Genomic DNA, 18,352 nt, shown 5'->3' with positions numbered 1-18,352 from the left:
ACCACACCATATCATACCATACCATACCACACCATAGCACAGCACACCATACTATAGCACACCACACAATAAAAATACCACTCACCTTACCATACCACACCACACTTTACCAAACCATACCACAGCACAGCACACCATACCACACCTTACAATAACACACCAAACCATGCCATACCACACCACCTTACCACATCATACCAAACCATAGCACACCACACCATACCATACCACGCCTTAACATACCATACCACACACCACCTTGCCAAACGAAACCATACCACACCACACCATACCAAATTACACACCTTACCACACCATACTACACTATACCATACCATACCATATCATGCCACACACCTTACCACAACCTACCTCAGCACAGTATACCAAACCACAGCACACCATATCATACCACACCTTAAAAAAACATACCACACCATACCACACTAAACCACACCTTACCATACTACACCACACCACACCTTACCATACTATACCATACCATACCACACCATATCATACCACACCTTAAAAAAAACATACCACACCATACCACACTAAACCACACCTTACCATACTATACCATACCACACCATACCATATCATACCATACCATACCATACCATACCATACCACTCCATATCATACCATACCACACCATACCATATCATACCATACCATACCATGCAATACCATACCACTCCATATCATACCATACCACACCATGCAATACTAAAACCCACCTTACCTTACCATACCACACCACACCACACCATACCATACCATACCATACCTTACTTTTGTCAATCTGAAAGCGCTCAAATTCAGAGATCTAGTTGACTTTAAAATAATACAATTTATGTATTTAGTAATTCATCAAAAAGTTCCACAAAGTATCCAGGGGTTGTTTCAGATAAGGGAAAGTACATATGCTCTACGAGGTACAAGTATGCTAAAAACATTTATGGTACGAACGAAAACAAAATATCATTGTATTACAACTAAAGGAGTTAAGCTATGGAACACTTTAAGTGATGAAATGAAATCATGTCAAACTCTTAATAAACTTAAAAGTACTTTGAAAAATCATATACTACATAAATATAGGACAGAAGCATTTTGATGTATGTATGCCTGAGTGCTAGTATGTGTATGTATATGTACGTGCATGCCTATGCATGTATGTATCTGTGTATATTTATAAATATATACATGTATGTGTATATACATGTGTATATGAGTATGTACATATAAGTATATGTGTATATGTGTGTGAATATATATATGTGTATATTATAAACATAATTGGAGAGTATGAATCTGCTGAATGACGGCTATTATGTAACATATATGAGTAATTCCATTGAGGACTGATAGGTAACTGATAAATTATTTATTGGTGTATTGTGTTTTAAAAAGGGGCAGGCATTATAAGTTTTCTTCTTCCTGCTCCTTTTCAAGCATGGTTGTGCCTTAAGATGTGTTTTTGATTTGTTTTCGTAAAATTCTGTGTTGCTTGTGCATAGCCATGTGAGAAATAAATAAATAAATAACTAACTAACTAACTAACTACCATACCTTACAATACCACACCACACCATACCATACCATACTACACCACACTTTACCATACCACACCACAACACACTATACTACACTACACCACACTTAACCATACCACACCCCAACACACTATATCATATCATACCATACCAAACCATGCAATATCATACCACTCCATATCATACCATACCACACCATACAATACTAAAACCCACCTTACCTTACCATACCACACCACACCACACCATACCATACCTTAGAATACCACACCTTACCATACCATACCACACTACAACACACCTTACCATACCATATCACACCGTACTACACCATACCTTACCATACCGCAATACAGCACACCATACTACACCACACCTAACCATACCACACCAAAAACCTTACCATACTATATACCATACCACACCACAACACACTATAGTACACGACACCACACCTTACCATACCATACCACACCATACAACACCATACCTTACCATACCACACTACACCACACCTTACCATACCACACCCCAACACACTATACTACACTACACCACACCTTACCATACCACACCATACAACATCATACCTTGCCATACCACACTACACCACACCTTACCATACCACACCCCAACACACTATACTACACTACACCACACTTTACCATACCACACCCCAACACACTATACTACACTACACCACATCTTACCATACCATACCATACTATACCACACCTTACCATACCATACCATACTACACCATACTTTACCATACCATACCACACTACACAACACACTACACTACACTACACCATACCATACCATGCCACACTACACCACACCTTACCATACCATACCACACTATACCATACTACAGCACACCATACTACACCACAAACCTTACCATACTATACCATACCACACCACAACACACTATAGTACACTACACCACACCTTACCATACCATTCCACACTACACCATACCATACCACACTATACCATACTTTACCATACCATACCACACTACACAACACACTACACTACACCATACCATACCATGCCACACTACACCACACCTTACCATACCATACTACACTATACCATACTACACCATACCACACCACAGCACAGCACAGCACACCACATTTTATTTGTAAAGTACTTTAAAACAGCCACAGCTGAAACAAACTGCTGCGCATAACTAAAAACTATAAAAGAACACAAAACATATAAAAACATCCAGTAGATTGTTGTCTCATGTAGGATGCACCCAGAACATCAAGAACCTCCTGCAGCTCCTTCATTGTTGCTGTAGGTCTTTCTGCAGCCTCCCTGACCAGTTTTCATCTTTTCATCAGTTTTTGGGGGACATCCAGTTCTTTGTAACGTCCCTGTTGTCTCATATTTTCTCCACTTCCCGTTGACTGTCTTCACTTTTCTCCATGGTAGATCCTATGCTCAGGAGATGTTCCTGGATACCTTTCAATATGCTTTGGAAGCTCTCCATGAACCAGGAAACTGAAATGTTGAAAAATATCCACTGTACCTGTGTGATCCTCCCATGATGTTATCAATTTTTCATCAGTTTAAATGATCAGGAGGTCTTCTCTCCTGTGCATTCTCAGTGTGGGACGGCCCCCCCCCAGGAGTTCGATGTGAGGTCTTCATCAGTAAGATCCCACGAGACACCTACGAGGACCTCCTGATCCCCCTGTTCAGCTCTGTGGGCGAGCTGTGGGAGTTCCGGCTTATGATGAACTTCAGCGGTCAGAACCGCGGCTTTGCCTATGCCAAATACGGCACTGCAGCCATGGCGTCCGACGCCATCCGCCTGCTGAACGGCTACATGCTGGAGCCCGGGTCCCACCTCAGCGTCCGCCGCAGCACGGAGAAAAAGAAACTCTTCATCGGAGATCTGCCGGCCGTCACCAAACAGGAGGAGCTGCTGCAGGTACTGCTGGTTACTGGTTATTTAGCTGGTGTGGAGGGAAATGTTCATTCAGGCTGGTGATGTCTTGTCTTCTCTTAAAAGATTTGAGGTAAAATGGGGCAGCATTTACACTGGAATGTGTCAGGTCCTGCTGTCAGGGTCTGAGGAGAATTGTCTGGATATGAACCCTGGTGCGTAATTATAGACGTTTTTAGTCTTTACAGGACATTTTTCCCTCAGTTTCAACCCTCCATTCTGGTTGTTGTAACCCCATATTTGATTTTTTTAAAATTATTATTATTATTATTATTATAGGAAATTGTTTCTTTTGAAATTTATTTTTTCTTAAAGGTCGACATGACACCATAGAATAAATTCATTGCCCTTTGAGCTCATTGAAGGACAAAAATGTCCTCTCCCAAAAAACTGCTATTAAAAAAAAAATAAATATATATTACAAATGAATATTTTTCAAATTTTTATGTGGTTTAATTTTTTCATAAAATCCGTGATATGTCATCACACTGGCTTTTAAAGGGATTAAAATATTTTAGATAATATTTAGTATTTCTTTATTAAAACTGAAGTTAATTGGAAAAAAAGGGAAAACAGGCTTTTTTTTTTCTAGCAGAACATTTATTTTCTATTGGGAGAGAACTTTTTGTCCTCTAATGATCTGAAAGGGTAGTAAATTTAAAATGTCACACTTAAAACAATAAAACTAACTATGCATCAAAACATTTAGTATATTTCAAACCGTCTTTAAATTAAATTTCCACCCACCCAAAATCCATTATGTGGAATATTATGTGGAAAGTAATTTTTTTCTGTTTTTCTTTCCATAGCAACAAGGACGTCACATCATCAAAATGGCATTTAAAGCGTTAAAATAATTTGAATAATTACATATTTGGTGGTTTATGTTAGGACTGAGGTTGTGGAAAAAGATGAAAAAATCTGTAATGTTTTGTAGCAGCTTTGGGATGGGGTCTGGACCGCTGTGTGGTCCACCATCAGAAACTGGTCCAACAGGGCGTCAGGACAGGAGACCAACAGATGTATGTCCACATGTCTCAGAAGGACTTCTTGTTGCTTCCAGGTGCTGCGTGTGCTGGTGGAGGGGGTGGAGAGGGTGTCCCTGAAGGCCGGGGTGGGTATAGAGGGGGTGTCCGCCATCGTGGCCTTCAGCTCCCACCATGCTGCTTCTATGGCCAAGAAGGTTCTTTTGGAAGGTAGGAGAACCTGACAGGTATCGTTTTCAACTACAAGAACCTCTCAGACCTTTGGAAGGATTGTCTCCTTGATGAGAAAAGTTTAATTAAAATAATTATATCTGATCTTTTAAATCTGAGACAAAGCACCTAAACCTCCACAGAAATACACGACTCGCATGAAGTCTGAATGAAACTAAAATCCACTCCGTTACAGGTACACACTGTTCGATGTTTTTATTCTACAACACGCTGTTCTCTAACAAGACCAACCACAAAACAAATACTACAAGAAGCATCTGAACCACGAATGGAGCACTAAATGTTCTGGTCCAATGACAACTTGTATGTAAACAGTCATCTTCGTCATCCTCTTCACATCATCAGGCCAAGACCCCACCTAACATGCACGTCCCCACACTGCTGTTTGGTTTGGTTTGGATAAACAGTTTGAGATGAAGGAATCACCATCACATGATTCCACTTCAGCATCCTACATTCAGGACACATATGTGTGTAGCTTCAAATTTTTACATTTTCTGTTAATTTGTGTAACTATAACGTCTCAAACTTTATATGAGCGTTGTGTGTTACCATGGAGCTGGTTTTACTGGAGGCAAGACTCGTGAGGATTGGTGTTGTGGAATGACACGATTCAGTGGATTTAATCGCAGTGAAAAAGCAAATAACACGCAAGGCTGCAGTCATTGAAGTTTCAATGAAAAAAGTCAGTAAATGAGTGTTTGGTGGGTTGTTTCTCTGTGGAACACTTCCTGATATCTGACATGGAACATCAGTATATATATATATATATATATATATATATATATATATATATATATATATATATATATCCCTTCTAAATGGAGACACATTTGTAAGGAAAATGTTTTGTGGGTTATGAGCAGCAGCATTGTCATCTTGGAGGACAGAGTTGGTCCCAGACTGGAGAAATGGTTGTAGAATCGAATCTGCAGATTTCCTCCAGTGATGACAAGTCTTGTTTTTCCAGTGAGGGAGATGCAGAATCAGCTGTTTGGCAACCCACATATTAAACTCTGCAGCTCATCCCACAAATATGTTTTCCTTACAAATGTGGCTCCACCGGATTTTCAGCCCCCCCCCCAAACGCCATCTCTTCTACCCTCACCAGTGTCTTAAGAGCGGTACTGTGTAGCTTTGTGGGGTAAATGTGATGGATAGCTACCCTTTAGGTGATCTACAGAAGTTTTCCAGCATTTCTATCCCATCCAGGAGGTTTACAATCCAGCCACTAAATATAGTTTTATTCAGAGACTCTATCTGGTAAATCCACAATGATCCATGATAACAGCATTATTTATCATATTTCATCATAAAAACATCACCATCACTACTATGTTGCTAAGAGACCTCTATTTAGACCTGGACATGATGATGAAGCCACTTCCTGTCAGACTTTCCACCAATCAGAGAGCTTAGATTGACGGTAACGTCCAATCAGGAGCAGCCAAAGATCAACCAGTGAGCAGAAAGTTCTATGTGTGTGTGAAAAGAAGAAAAATAATGCTCCTCTATGGCTGGAATAAAGCCAAGAAGACGTTTCTGATGCACGGTGGCGCCACAAAGCAGCTGAGCTGGAGTTGGTTTAGTGAGGATAGCAGGTAAATAGTAGCAGGAATAACTGGAAATGAGGAAAAAGTGGAAACATGGAAATAGTTTCTGTTGTGTGTTTGTTTCAATAACAATATTTTTTCTCCTGAAAGCCAAGACTTGAGGGAACGATGAGATGAGGAAAGGTTTGGTCACTGTTGATCTGTGTGTTATTTCTACAAAGTTCTGTTAGTAATAAATTCTGCTTTCTTCTTCTGGTCGGCCTTTATGCTGCTATATCTATTCATACTTTCATTTTACATCATTTTAGCCTCTAAGCCTGTCTTTAAAACATAATGTCTACATGCTGACTGGGATTAAAAGCTTCAGCAGCTACAAGCATAAGCAATACTCCTTGGGTCCACCTGGGGGCGAGTTTTAAGGGTTAAAAGCCCGATCTTCCATCACTATGACAGCATACACATGGGGCTGCTGATGAAATAACTCAGTTACTGAAGTTAATGAGGTTAAAATGTTTTCTGTTTCTAGAATTTAAGAAGAAGTTTTCTCTGAACGTCTCCATCAAGTGGCACTCGGTGGAGAAGGTGAACCTGGAGGACCCACCGTGTCCTCAGAAAGCTCCCAGCATCCTGCTGCCATCGTCCCTGAAGCCTCCCTCAGCCCTGCCTCCACACCTGGCCCCCTCCCCATCCGTCCCCCCAGGTTTCTGCAGAGCAGTGGGAGGACCCACGGCCCCCAAGCTGCCTTACCCCAGGCATTCATCCCCCTCCTCCTCCCAGGGCAAAATGGTGCTTGCTGGGTGTCCGGTTCTGCTCCTCCAGAAGATGTGTGAGGCAAATGGATTCGGCCAACCAGGCTATGAGATGTTCTACAGCCACGCTGGATCAGATGGATTCCTCTATTTCAATTACAAGCTGCACATCCATGGGGCCCCCACCACATTCGAGGGACTGGTTATGATCTTACCTGGGCCCAGTGCCAGCAACATGCTGAAGGAGGCTGAGAGGGCTGCAGCCCAGCAGGTCCTGCAGAGAGTCTGCAACAACCAGCTGGCTGCCTGAACAGTTCTGGTTCTGCAGCTCTGACCGTCTGTTCACGTTCTGTGTTAAATCTAAAACTCTGGTTTACTCTGCTTGTTTTTGTTCATTTCTGCATGTTTTTAGTAGAGTTGTAGTGAACTTGTCTTGTTTGGACTTCTGCAGTTTGTTTTATGCATGTTTTTTATTATAATGTTCTGAGGTCCTCATTTAAATTAAATAAGATCTGAAAACGTTTTTACTCTGAACCTGTGTTCCTTATCTGAAACAGAAAAGATTGTGGCTGACTTCCAGGAGCTGCACCAGAAATCAGTGTCGTGATCCTTCATATGAAGGTTGCAGCTCCCAACGTGCAGATTCTTGCATGACATTTTCCTCCAGACCAGGGGTGTCAAACTCATTTTAGTTCAGGTTCCACATTCAGCACAATCTGGTCTCCAGCGGATCGGACCAGTAAAATAACAACATAACCTCAAAATAATGAAAAACACATTTTTTTTGTTTTAGTACAAAGACATACAAGTAAATAATGAAGATGTTTACATTTAATGACCTGTCCTTTTAGAAAACAAACTGTATGCACTGTCTACAACGTCTTGGCATGCTCGTGGCAGCGGTGGATGGAACGAGACATGATGGAACGAGAGGTGCTGGATTGGATTCAGGTCTGGTGAACAGGCAGGCCAGTCCAGAGCATCAATGCGTTCTTCATAAAGGAACTGAGGCTGATCGTTTTCCTGCATTGGAAGAAACCAGGTCCCACTGCAGCAGCACACAGTCTGATAATAGGTCTGTGGATCTCATCCTGATACCTAATGGCAGTCAGGGTACCTCTGGCTAGCACATGGAGGTCTGCATGACCCTCCAAGGATCTGCCTCTCCAGACCATCACTGACCCACTGCCAAACCGGGCCTGATGGGGGATGTTGCAGGCAGCAGAACGTTCTCAACAGCGTCTCCAGACTCTCATCTGTGAAGAGCACAGGGAGCCAATGGCTCTACCTATCTACCAATCCTGCTGTTCTCTGGTAAAAGCCAATCTGGTTGCACGGTGTTGGGCTGTTAGCACAGGATCCACTTGTGGATGTGGGGCCCTCATACCGCCCTCATGGAGTCTGTTTCTGACCGTGTGAGCAGAAACATGCACACTAGTGGCTGCTGGAGGTCATTTTGTTGGGCTCTGGCAGTGCTCTTCCTGCACAAAGGAGCAGATTCTGCTGGGTTGTTGTCCTCCTGCAGCCCCCTCCAGGTCTCCTGGTATCTCCTCCATGCTCTCCACACTGTGCTGGGAGACTCAACAAGCCTTCTTGGATAAGCTGCACTACTCGAGCAGCTTCTGTGGGTTGTAGACATCGTCTCATGTTACCTCTCGTGGTGTGTCTTTCACAATGTAAGCTCCATGAATCCTGGTGTTGTCATCTTGGAATATGGCCGTTCAAACAGGGAAGATGGAAAAACCTGCTCATTCAGTATATTCAGGTAGTCAGCTGACCCCATTCTTTGCTGAACGTAGACCTGACCAGTTGCAGCAACTCCAGATCATAGACTGTCCCCACAGGCTTGTACAGCAGCACTAGGCATGGTGGCTGCATCACTTCATCCTCTCTTCTTACCCTGATTCTCCATCACTCTGGAACAGGATAAATCTAGACTCATCAGATCACATGACCTTCTTCCATGGCTCCAGAGTCCAGTCTTTATGCTCCCTAGCAACCTGAAGCCTTTTTCTCCAGTTAGCCTCACTGATTAGTGGTTTTCTTATGGCTACACAGCTGTTCAGTCCCTCGAGTTCCCTTAATTTCTCAGCCATATTTCTTCCTGGACGATGATGGTTCTCCACTGTCCTTCCAGTTTCTACTGTGTTGGACAGTTCTGCATCTCAGATGTTTTCTCTGCTTGATGCCAGTCATCTGACCCTTCCTAAACAGACTAAAATCTTTTCCACGACCATGGGATGTTGGGGTTAAAATACTTGTCACGCTGAAACATCATTTATGTAGGAATTATTCAATGGGTACCTCTTAACCATTTAGTTAAATCCAGGTGGGATTTGTTTTTTTTGGACATGCAGCATATTTATAAAACTTTATTGATATACTATCTATAGCCTACTGATATAACTCATTGATATACCATGTTCAGCAGATCAATTTAATCAGGTTTGACGATATGTAATGAGTATATTGCTATATATCATATCACCAGCAGTATTCATAATTGAGCTATAAAATGGGATTTAATGTGATGACGCAACTGACCAGAAAGACTGAACACATTCGCAGGGCTTCATCACACCATCACTAAACACAGACGGAGAAGGTCTGAATGAGTTTATTTGAGCAGTGTGTCTGATACAGGCGGAGATGAACCCAGAAGGTTGGTCCTGCACACATCAGCTTCATGAACTACACCAGCGTAGACATGATGGGTTTAATGAAGATATGATCTGTCAGCAGAGCATACACAGCTTCAGACAGAACATTGCAGATCATGTAAACTGCATCTGAAACACACTCTGTAGCTTCCTGCTGCAGCAGACTGGAGGGGTTTACGCTCCCCAGGCAGTATTTTCAGGGCTGCTTGTGTCCTTCGTGCTCTGCAGATGACAGGAGGAGGGATTCTGTACAAGCCTCTGCAGCCAATCAGATGATGCATGTGGAGCTGTAGCTGGGCAATGGGGGGGTTAGACCTCAGAGGTCCTCCTCTTTATTTCACTGATGAGATCAGCTCTGGGTATGTCCACCTGTGGAGACAGCAACACAAACCTGGTGAGGTTTCATTTGACCCACAGCTTCCTTCTGTCTGGACATGAAGCTTAGGCCTGGTACACACAAAGATTATCGGGTTATTTTTGCCCTGATTTTACACCTCCCCTACCAAGCACGACAAACGCCCAATTATCCTGAGTCTCATTAGATTTTCCTATAAAATTATCATTTGGTCTGAGGTGTATTAAGAGCAAATTCGTCCCGATAATTGGCTCAGAAACGGGTTGACCTAATTTAAAATTCAACTCAATTTAAAAAAATACATTTTAAATCTTGAAATGGTTAGCATACGACCCAGAATTTATACCTAATGGACACGATCATAGATGTTACAACACTATTCACTCAAAAGTCAAGGTACAGTTAAGAGCTTCCAGAAACTCAAAGAGAAATTTGGCCTATAGCCAGGACCATTTCAGATACCTGCAAACAACAGACTATATTTTTCTATTTCCCAATATAATCTGAAAATGAAAAACTACAGATATTTATATGAAGATGGTCCATACAAGAAGGTGATCTCAAAATGATACTTTCATCCCATTTCATCCCACTTTTTCCCATTTTATCCAACCTCGTCCCGATTTCATCCCACCTTACCTCATTCCTGATGTTCAGACAACAGCTGCTAACCAACCAGTGTGTGTTTGGTGTGTGAAGTCAGACGTACCTCCTCTCTGGTGGCCACCATGCGGAGTTTTACCACTCCATCTTTCAGCTCCTGTTCTCCCAGGATGGCCACCATGGGGATTCCAGACTCCTCGCAGTGCTGCAGCTGACTCAGCAGTTTAGGGTTCTTCTTGTACAACACCTCAGCCTGGAGACACCAACATGACACATCAGCAAGGCCACATTCGTCCACGCTCTCACCCAGCTCATCTAGCACCAAAACATCCAGTTAAAAACTGATACACGATCCAGTCTGCTGGTCTAGAGGCTGTCGGGTTGCATCTGGGTCTACAGCTGTTTCTACGGTGATCTGCATTTGATATGTATCAGTACGGCAGCATCAGAAATCCACTCACATTAAAATTTACATTTTATTCAGAATCAAATGTAACTGGAAACATAACGAAAAGGAGGCAGAAGTTTAAATAAATAAACATGAGTTTAAGAAAAGATTTTCAAGAGAAATTAAGGACTTGGGAGAAAGACAGGAATCCCAGGATGAAGTCATTTTTCCTTCAGTACGAATGCTCCAGTTTCTCTGCTGAAGGAGACAAATGATGCTCCTTTACACCCAAAGCAAAGAGGAGATCTGAAGTCTGGAAGCCAGGGAACATAAAGTCCCCCCTCACCTTAATGTCGGCGTTCCATAGCTCCGTGATGAGCTTCAGCCTCTCCTCCAGCAGGTTCTTCTGAGCCGACGCCACCATGACCTGAACCTCGGTGGTCCGGACCTTCTCAGCTGCAGCCTAAAGAAGAAACAGATCCAGTCTGAGCACCGTCTCAGCATCGGAGCAGCATCTTCAGGAAACAACTAGTTACCTCGGCCTTCTGCTCCATGATGGAGAAGATCCTCTCGATGCCGATGCTGACCCCCACACACGGAACCTTCCGGCCCTTTGGATCGAACATGCCCACCAGACCGTCGTATCGACCCCCTCCGGCCACGCTGCCCACGCTGACGCTCTCCTCTGCGTTGGCCCCGTTTTGGGCATCGTTGGACACCGGGGCCACGCCGGCCTGAGTCAGCACTGCCTCATAGATGACCCCGGTGTAGTAATCCAGACCTCGGGCCAGACTGAGGTCAAACACCACCTGAGGACGGAACATCAAACATGCCAGGGACACAGGAAGAGAGGTAAAAGGTAAAGCTATAAGAAGGAGGGGATAAGGTCCCTCACCTTGTCTGTGACCTGGAAGAGCTGCAGGTAGCTGAAGAGAAGTTTGATGTCCGACAGACCAGCGCAGGCCTGTTTGCTCTGAGACAGTCTGGGGTCCTGAAGGAGGCGCTCTGCAAGGTCCATTCCCCCTGCACCAGAATCCCAGAGACATCAGACAGATGTCCAGCACTGCTAAATGCTTCCTCATGTATCTGCTGCTGAGCAGGGAGCTCATAGCAGCAGCAGCAGAAACAAGTTCAGCTACGATTCAAAGTTAAGAGGAAACAAGATTCTCTGAAACAGGTGTAAAGATGAGACTATGGAGCAGGCAGGATGAGGTGGTTGGGATCTCACCCTGCATGCTGACGTACTCCCCAATCTGGTCGGCAGCCTCCTCCGACAAGCCCTTCTCACTCACCATCTCCTTCCTCACGTCCTCCCAGGGCAACTGGAGAAGCAGCACAGAGAGGACAGGAATCAACTAACGATGACTCAGGATGGAGGACTGAATCAAAGAGAAGCTCTGATCCACTGGTTTCCTCAGCGAGGTCACTACTGACAGGAACTGGTTTATATGAACACAGTTATTAGAAACTGGACTGATGTGGATCATATGATGGATTTGTTTTAACTGGATGGAACTGGACTTACTTTTGGAGACACAGGTGGATTTCTGTTAAAAATAAAGTGAACAAAGAAAAACTCCACATCATCATCATCATCATCATCATGATACCTTATCCAGTTTATCCACTGTTGAACAGATGGTGCGGAACTTGTCGTCTGGAACTCCACACACGGCAAACATCCCATCCAGGATGCGTCTGTCGTTGACCTGGAAACGGAGGATGTGGTGAGATGTAGACTCTCCAGAGCGCGACCGCTGAGCCGAACTGACCGACTGACCTTTATCCGGAAGTCTCCCAGCTCCAGCTCACTGAGGATTTCATGGACTATCTTCAGACACTCTGCGTCTGGGATCATGGCATCGTACTGACCTGCTATGTCAAAATCCTGAAACACACAGATTCACAGATGAAACAAGTGTTTTTTTCAGCAGATTTCTCCGTGAACATAAATAGAACAGAGATGTATCTGAGGACTTACACATTGGTAAAACTCTCTGTAGCGCCCACGGGTCATGGCTGGGTTGTCACGGCGATAGACCTTCGCGATGTGGTAACGCTTGATGTTAGTTATCTTGTTCATGGCCAGGTAGCGTGCAAAGGGAACCTGAAAACGTGCACGTCAAGGGCGACAGACGGCAGGCAGCACGGACATATATGGCAACTTGTGTAATAAACAGAACAGAAACACGTTCAGATGGAAGCTGAACGCTGCAGGGCGGCTGGCTGAGGATACGGTGAGGTCATATCTGAGGGACAGCAGCTCTCCTCCTTGGTCTTTCAGGTCATAGATGAGTTTGGAGTCTTCTCCGTACTTTCCTGTCAATGTTTCCTAAGAAAACGGAGACGTTTGACTACCATGTTTGACATCAGCATTGGCTGTGAAACACAGTAACTGTGTGAACTTCTACCTTTAGCTCAAAAACCGGTGTGTCGATGGTCTCTGCTCCGTGGCGTTTGAAGCAGCTGATGATGGTGTTGAAGACTTTCTCTCTGATGGCCATCTGCTTGGGGCTGTAGTCCCTCGTTCCCTGTCAGACACAGATGTTCACCTCCATCATCTGATGGTCATATAATTTCTATTCACATTAAAAATGTGTATATGTTAGGGAACTATATTAGTCTGCTCTGCTGCAGACTCCTCCCACTGTTGCAGACTCCTCCTACTGCTGCAGACCCCTCCCACTGCTGCAGACCCCTCCCACTGCTGCAGACTCCTCTCACAGCCCCGACTGCTTTAGTTTTATTCAGCGAGCAGTTCAGGGTTTGACACACGAGAGGCGACTTCGCTCCTTCTCCATCATTTTCTATGGAACTTGCGCGATGAGGCAACAATCGCTGCCCTTCTCCAGCCAAGCGACAGGCGACATCCGTGCACGTGAAATGTTGTGCTCGCTCACGCAGACGTGCACACGGGGGCTTGCGACGGACCACAAGAAAATAGAAAAATGTTCAATTTTTGTGAGTCACGACTAAATAATCCACCAGCTTCCAGAGACTCAGAGAGATAACAAACGTTATAAACAACATAACTTTATTCTCAAATAACACAGTGAACAACCCGGATTTAAGAACCTCATCAAACAGCATCACTACCATCTCGAGTGTCTCTCCTGGCCGGTAGGATGAGTGTCGTGTGGGTGCTTTGAAGGACGTGGCTACAGTCCAATGTTTCGCCACCTCTACGGACCTGTGGTCAAGCCGCACCATAGAGCCGGATCTTTTATTGACGCAGATTTCCCTAACCCTTCTCTGTCCTTCTCTAATCGTGTTAAATAATCGAGATCTCAATTTCAATCAAAATAATCATGATTATCATTTTTCCCATAATCGAGCAGCCCTAGTATATATTAAAAAAAGATATTTTATTCTATTTTATTATTTTTGTTATTGTGTAGTAAATACATTTATTAATAAAATCATTAATTATTAATAACATTACAATTTTTTATTACTATTATCAGACAAAATAATTACTGAATAAAATTATTTTTAAAATTGCTGAAAAAATATGAATCTGTAACGTGTTTAGAGCAGGTTTTTTTTTTTTTTTTTTTTTTTTGGTGTGGAATAATTTGTCCGGTAAAGACCTGAAAGCGTAAGAAACTGAAGCGACCCGCAGGCGTTAGAAGAGGTTTTATCTGACTCGCTGCCTTTGACCAACACCTTCGTTCCCCATGTTGTTTCCCGCAAACCCAGAAAACTGCTGCGATGCCAGCACTGCTGAAAGGAGCAGTCTGGCCTCCTCAATAATAACTACTGGCCCACCTCAGACCTCCAGTTTTTATATTAAATCATTTTAAAACAACTTTATAAATTCTCGGCAAGTAACAATAGTTTTGACATCTTTAGTCAGGTTTTGGAAGTGTCCTCGTCTATCTAAACACAGAGCTAGAAGTCAGGTGATGCCATGGTCTACCCCACAGCTGTGGTTCTTACCTTTGCTGTTTTAAGGACAAACTGGTGTTTGCCATCGTCTCCTCCAAGCTGAGCCTTCAGCTCCAGCAGTTTGGCTACCTCTTCATCAATCTGCAACACACAGAAAGCAAATCCTGAGCATTTCGTCTTCATTACCGTCGTAGGCTCGCTCTGCAGGCAGGCCTACCTGAGCCACGGTGATCCCAGGAACACCACGCAGAGATCGGACCCGTGTTGCAGTCCGCATGGCCGCCAGCCCGGAACAGACACGAACACAGCACACGGCCAGCATGATTGTCCAACAGCGTGGGGAGCATAAATAATAAAAAAAATAAGTCCAGAGATCCAACAAGAAGACGTTCAGGAGTTCATCACAGGTACGGTGTAGTCCAGGGTCCGACACAGCAGCCAATCACAGAAGGAGGGACGTCCAGAAGGGGCAGCGAGGTAGACGATGAAGATGAAGAGTAAGGCAGAGCGAGGTCATCCAGGGCCAGGCAGGAAGAACAGGAGAAAAGTGGTAAGCAACCCTGTCACTAGGGAGGGCGGGGCATCATCATCATCATCACAGCGGGGAGGATAGAACATGAAATGTATCCAGTCAATGAAAACTGTCAGCCCAATGCAGCCCCCCCCCCCCAGACACAAAAACAGGACCTGATCTGACCACGCCCGCCCCCCCTCCCACCCACACACACCCACACTGATGACGGATGTCTGATGAAGATTCAGAAAGCTATCAGTTAGAAAAACATGATGCAGCCATTTCAGCATCAGCTCGTTCTAAATAATCTGAATGAAGTCACATCAGTCGAATCGTCTCAGGCGGGAAGAAATCCTTCCCGATTCTCTGCAGCCGACAGCGTTGCTGTAGAGACGTTTTATGCTAATTTCACTTTGCTTGTGTCAGTAATAAATAATGTTCCATAGCACGATGAGTTACCAACAGCTTTCCTTTCCGTACACCATTAGCTGATGTTATTTTTCATCTATACCTTGTCGTCCCTGAAGGAAAATCAAGCGATGCTGCAGCTTGCATCAACTCCTTTACTGCCAGGCCAATATGAAGTATGAGTAAATATAACATAAATACTTGAAAGAAACGCTTAAATTATTAGAATAAAATGTCTCGGAAATAAATCTCAAAATCTAAATTAAACATCTATTTAAAATTATAAAAATCAAAATAAATAAAACAATTTTTTTTCATAATGTTATAAAAATGTTTTATCAATACTTAATATGAATAATAAATTATTAATCAATAATTATTTCATGTAATAAACTGTACATGTATTTAAAAACCAGTAGAAAAAAACAATTATTTATCAAGTAAAAAAGCTATTTTCTAATATGTAACAATTATAATAATCCAATTTATTTTATATTAATTATATTTTTATATGAATCTATGTTTTTAACTTTAATACATTTTAAAAAATATATATATTACAATTTAATATGAAGTTTTTATTCAGCCATTAGGCAGCTGGAGCCCAACCCAGTATTTAGCAGATTCACCTGGACAGGTCACCATGGCAACAACCACTCACGTTCACTCCTAGGGATCAGTTAACCTAACATGCACACAGCTAATGATAATATCATAGTTACTTAATAATAATTATTTGTTACAAAATCTAAAGTAAAATTTTATTCATGTGCTCCTTCTGTGTTTTTGCCTCCGACACATAACAATTAATAATTCTGCAAAGACTATGTGACTTTGTTTTGCTCGTACATATGTTCAATAAAGTTTGCTGTTAAATAAATAAATATGGTTGATCCTATTCATTTTCAAGCTGTGTAGCTGATTTAATTCTTTGTGATAGAAAAGCATTTTTAAGATAAAAGGTTTAAGTTTGACATCATAAATCGCTCCATCTGTAGCTTTAAATCTGCCTGCTAATAGGCAAGTTATTGCATCAGCTGCTCTTATGCAAATCCGCTTGAAATTAACTTTAAAATCTCTTTTCACAACCGTCTAAACCAACTATTTTCATGTAAAATGTAGTTTATTGTCCGTCTGTGTGATCTGCCCAACATTATCAACTGTAGGTTAGCTTAAGTTAGCTGAAGTTGTCTAACACTGGTCTGAATAAGCGAGGCCGGTTAGCCGCTTCAAGCTAGCAGCTAGCTACGAGGAAAACACCGGCTTCGAAGCCCCGACTGAATGTCAGCTCACAAAATAACCTAAATGTGTTATATTTCTATATGTACTCCAGAATTTAATGACCGTCATGAACCTAATGTAGGATTGTGATTTAATATCTTTTGTTCGTCCATTTAGGACATGAAACTCTGGAGGTTGCTAATAATATTAATAATTACTTTGTTTATTAGCAGGTTAAATAGTGAATGACTAAGCGGACAGAAAAACCTAAATATAAGCCAAGCACCCGTGTTTAGACTCGGCTTTTCATGTTAGGAACACAGTATTCATTTTCGTCACTGTGTTTTTTTGGCATCAGCTAGCTTCAGTTAAATTAAATGGGCATGTTAGCCGACTGTTACCAACATGACTAAATGTGTAGAAGATTTACTGACCTGATCTTTGCTCGCCTTCTCGGATTTTAACTTCCGGACGACTTCACCTTGAATTTTAATGGCCTCTTGTATGCGAGCCTTGTCTTCCATGGCTTTACATTAAGGTGTATCTGCAGCCGACCACACCGCCTGCGACCCTACAGCATGGATGGACGGAACCACGGCTGCTGTCAAGAACGTGAATGGCACCAAGCGGAAACGGAAGTACGTACGGCTTCTCTTCTGAATTTTCCAAATAAAAGACTTTCAGCTTTCTCCCTCTCTGGAACAACGTATACATACTGCATCGCAACAGATCCTTATTTTACAGGGATTGGTTGGAAAGGAACATATGGTCAGTAAGTGATCTAATGGATACTGTTGGAAATTTATTAAATCATGAACAATTTTTCATAACATACTCCTGTGATGTAGTTAAGGTTCTGGTCAGATTTAAATGAATGGTTGAAAAATAAATTCTCATTTCTCTTATCTTCTTTTTCAAAGGATGGCATAACATTTGGCTTGATCTTAAAAAACAAAAATGACAAACTCTGTATTAATGTTATTGTAGTGTGGGTGTATTGATGCTTGATGACCACAGACTGTAAAGATAGACAGAGCCTCCGTGACGTCACCCGTAAGTTTCTGAAGAGTAAAAGTGAAGCTTGTTGGGCGACCAAGATGGCCGCTGACAAGCAAACGCTAATTTCAACTTTCTTCAAACAGTGCTAAACTTGGCTATCGAGGAGCAAGGGTGTACAATTGGTAGGTCTGCCACTCCAGACTTTCTACAGTACCACAGTTCCTCTCTCGGCACCCTGTCATATGCTTTCTCTAAATCCACAAAGACAC

The 18,352-nt window shown here is 42.7% G+C and overlaps 2 protein-coding genes across 4 annotated transcripts in view; one reads left to right on the top strand and one right to left on the bottom strand.

The window, feature by feature from the left end:
* dnd1 (DND microRNA-mediated repression inhibitor 1) overlaps positions 1 to 15,508 on the top strand; it is a 31,906-nt gene extending 16,398 nt beyond the window's left edge. The window contains exons 3-6 of one of the 2 annotated variants that reach the window (XM_041990370.1): positions 3,188 to 3,513; positions 4,592 to 4,724; positions 6,825 to 7,330; positions 15,415 to 15,508. In XM_041990370.1, coding sequence (XP_041846304.1) covers positions 3,188 to 3,513; positions 4,592 to 4,724; positions 6,825 to 7,330; positions 15,415 to 15,429 — 980 coding nt within the window. In that variant the 3' untranslated portion in view covers positions 15,430 to 15,508. Of the gene's footprint in view, positions 1 to 3,187; positions 3,514 to 4,591; positions 4,725 to 6,824; positions 7,571 to 15,414 lie in introns of those variants that run through there. The other variant, XM_041990369.1, reaches the window with a different exon arrangement.
* hars (histidyl-tRNA synthetase) lies at positions 9,649 to 17,698 on the bottom strand. Of its 2 annotated transcripts, XM_041990366.1 has the most exons (14): positions 17,519 to 17,669; positions 15,159 to 15,507; positions 14,993 to 15,082; positions 13,465 to 13,584; positions 13,290 to 13,385; positions 13,035 to 13,160; positions 12,834 to 12,941; positions 12,664 to 12,762; positions 12,282 to 12,375; positions 11,949 to 12,076; positions 11,590 to 11,862; positions 11,400 to 11,516; positions 10,772 to 10,918; positions 9,649 to 10,076 (listed from the first exon to the last, which is right to left on the bottom strand). In XM_041990366.1, the coding sequence occupies exons 2-14, from the start codon at positions 15,261 to 15,263 to the stop codon at positions 10,017 to 10,019; spliced, it is 1,563 nt and encodes a 520-aa protein (XP_041846300.1). In that variant the 5' UTR covers positions 15,264 to 15,507; positions 17,519 to 17,669; the 3' UTR covers positions 9,649 to 10,016. The 2 variants fall into 2 exon arrangements, with proteins under 2 accessions (XP_041846300.1, XP_041846301.1); XM_041990367.1 differs by lacking the exon at positions 15,159 to 15,507 and having other exon boundaries at positions 17,519 to 17,698.
* Between the last annotated feature and the right edge of the window lie 654 nt (positions 17,699 to 18,352).

This window comes from Melanotaenia boesemani, chromosome 7, assembly GCF_017639745.1.
Source record: "Melanotaenia boesemani isolate fMelBoe1 chromosome 7, fMelBoe1.pri, whole genome shotgun sequence".
NCBI lineage: Eukaryota > Metazoa > Chordata > Actinopteri > Atheriniformes > Melanotaeniidae > Melanotaenia > Melanotaenia boesemani.
Note: the sequence above shows the minus strand (reverse complement) of the source record. Positions and strands in the feature narration are given on the sequence as shown.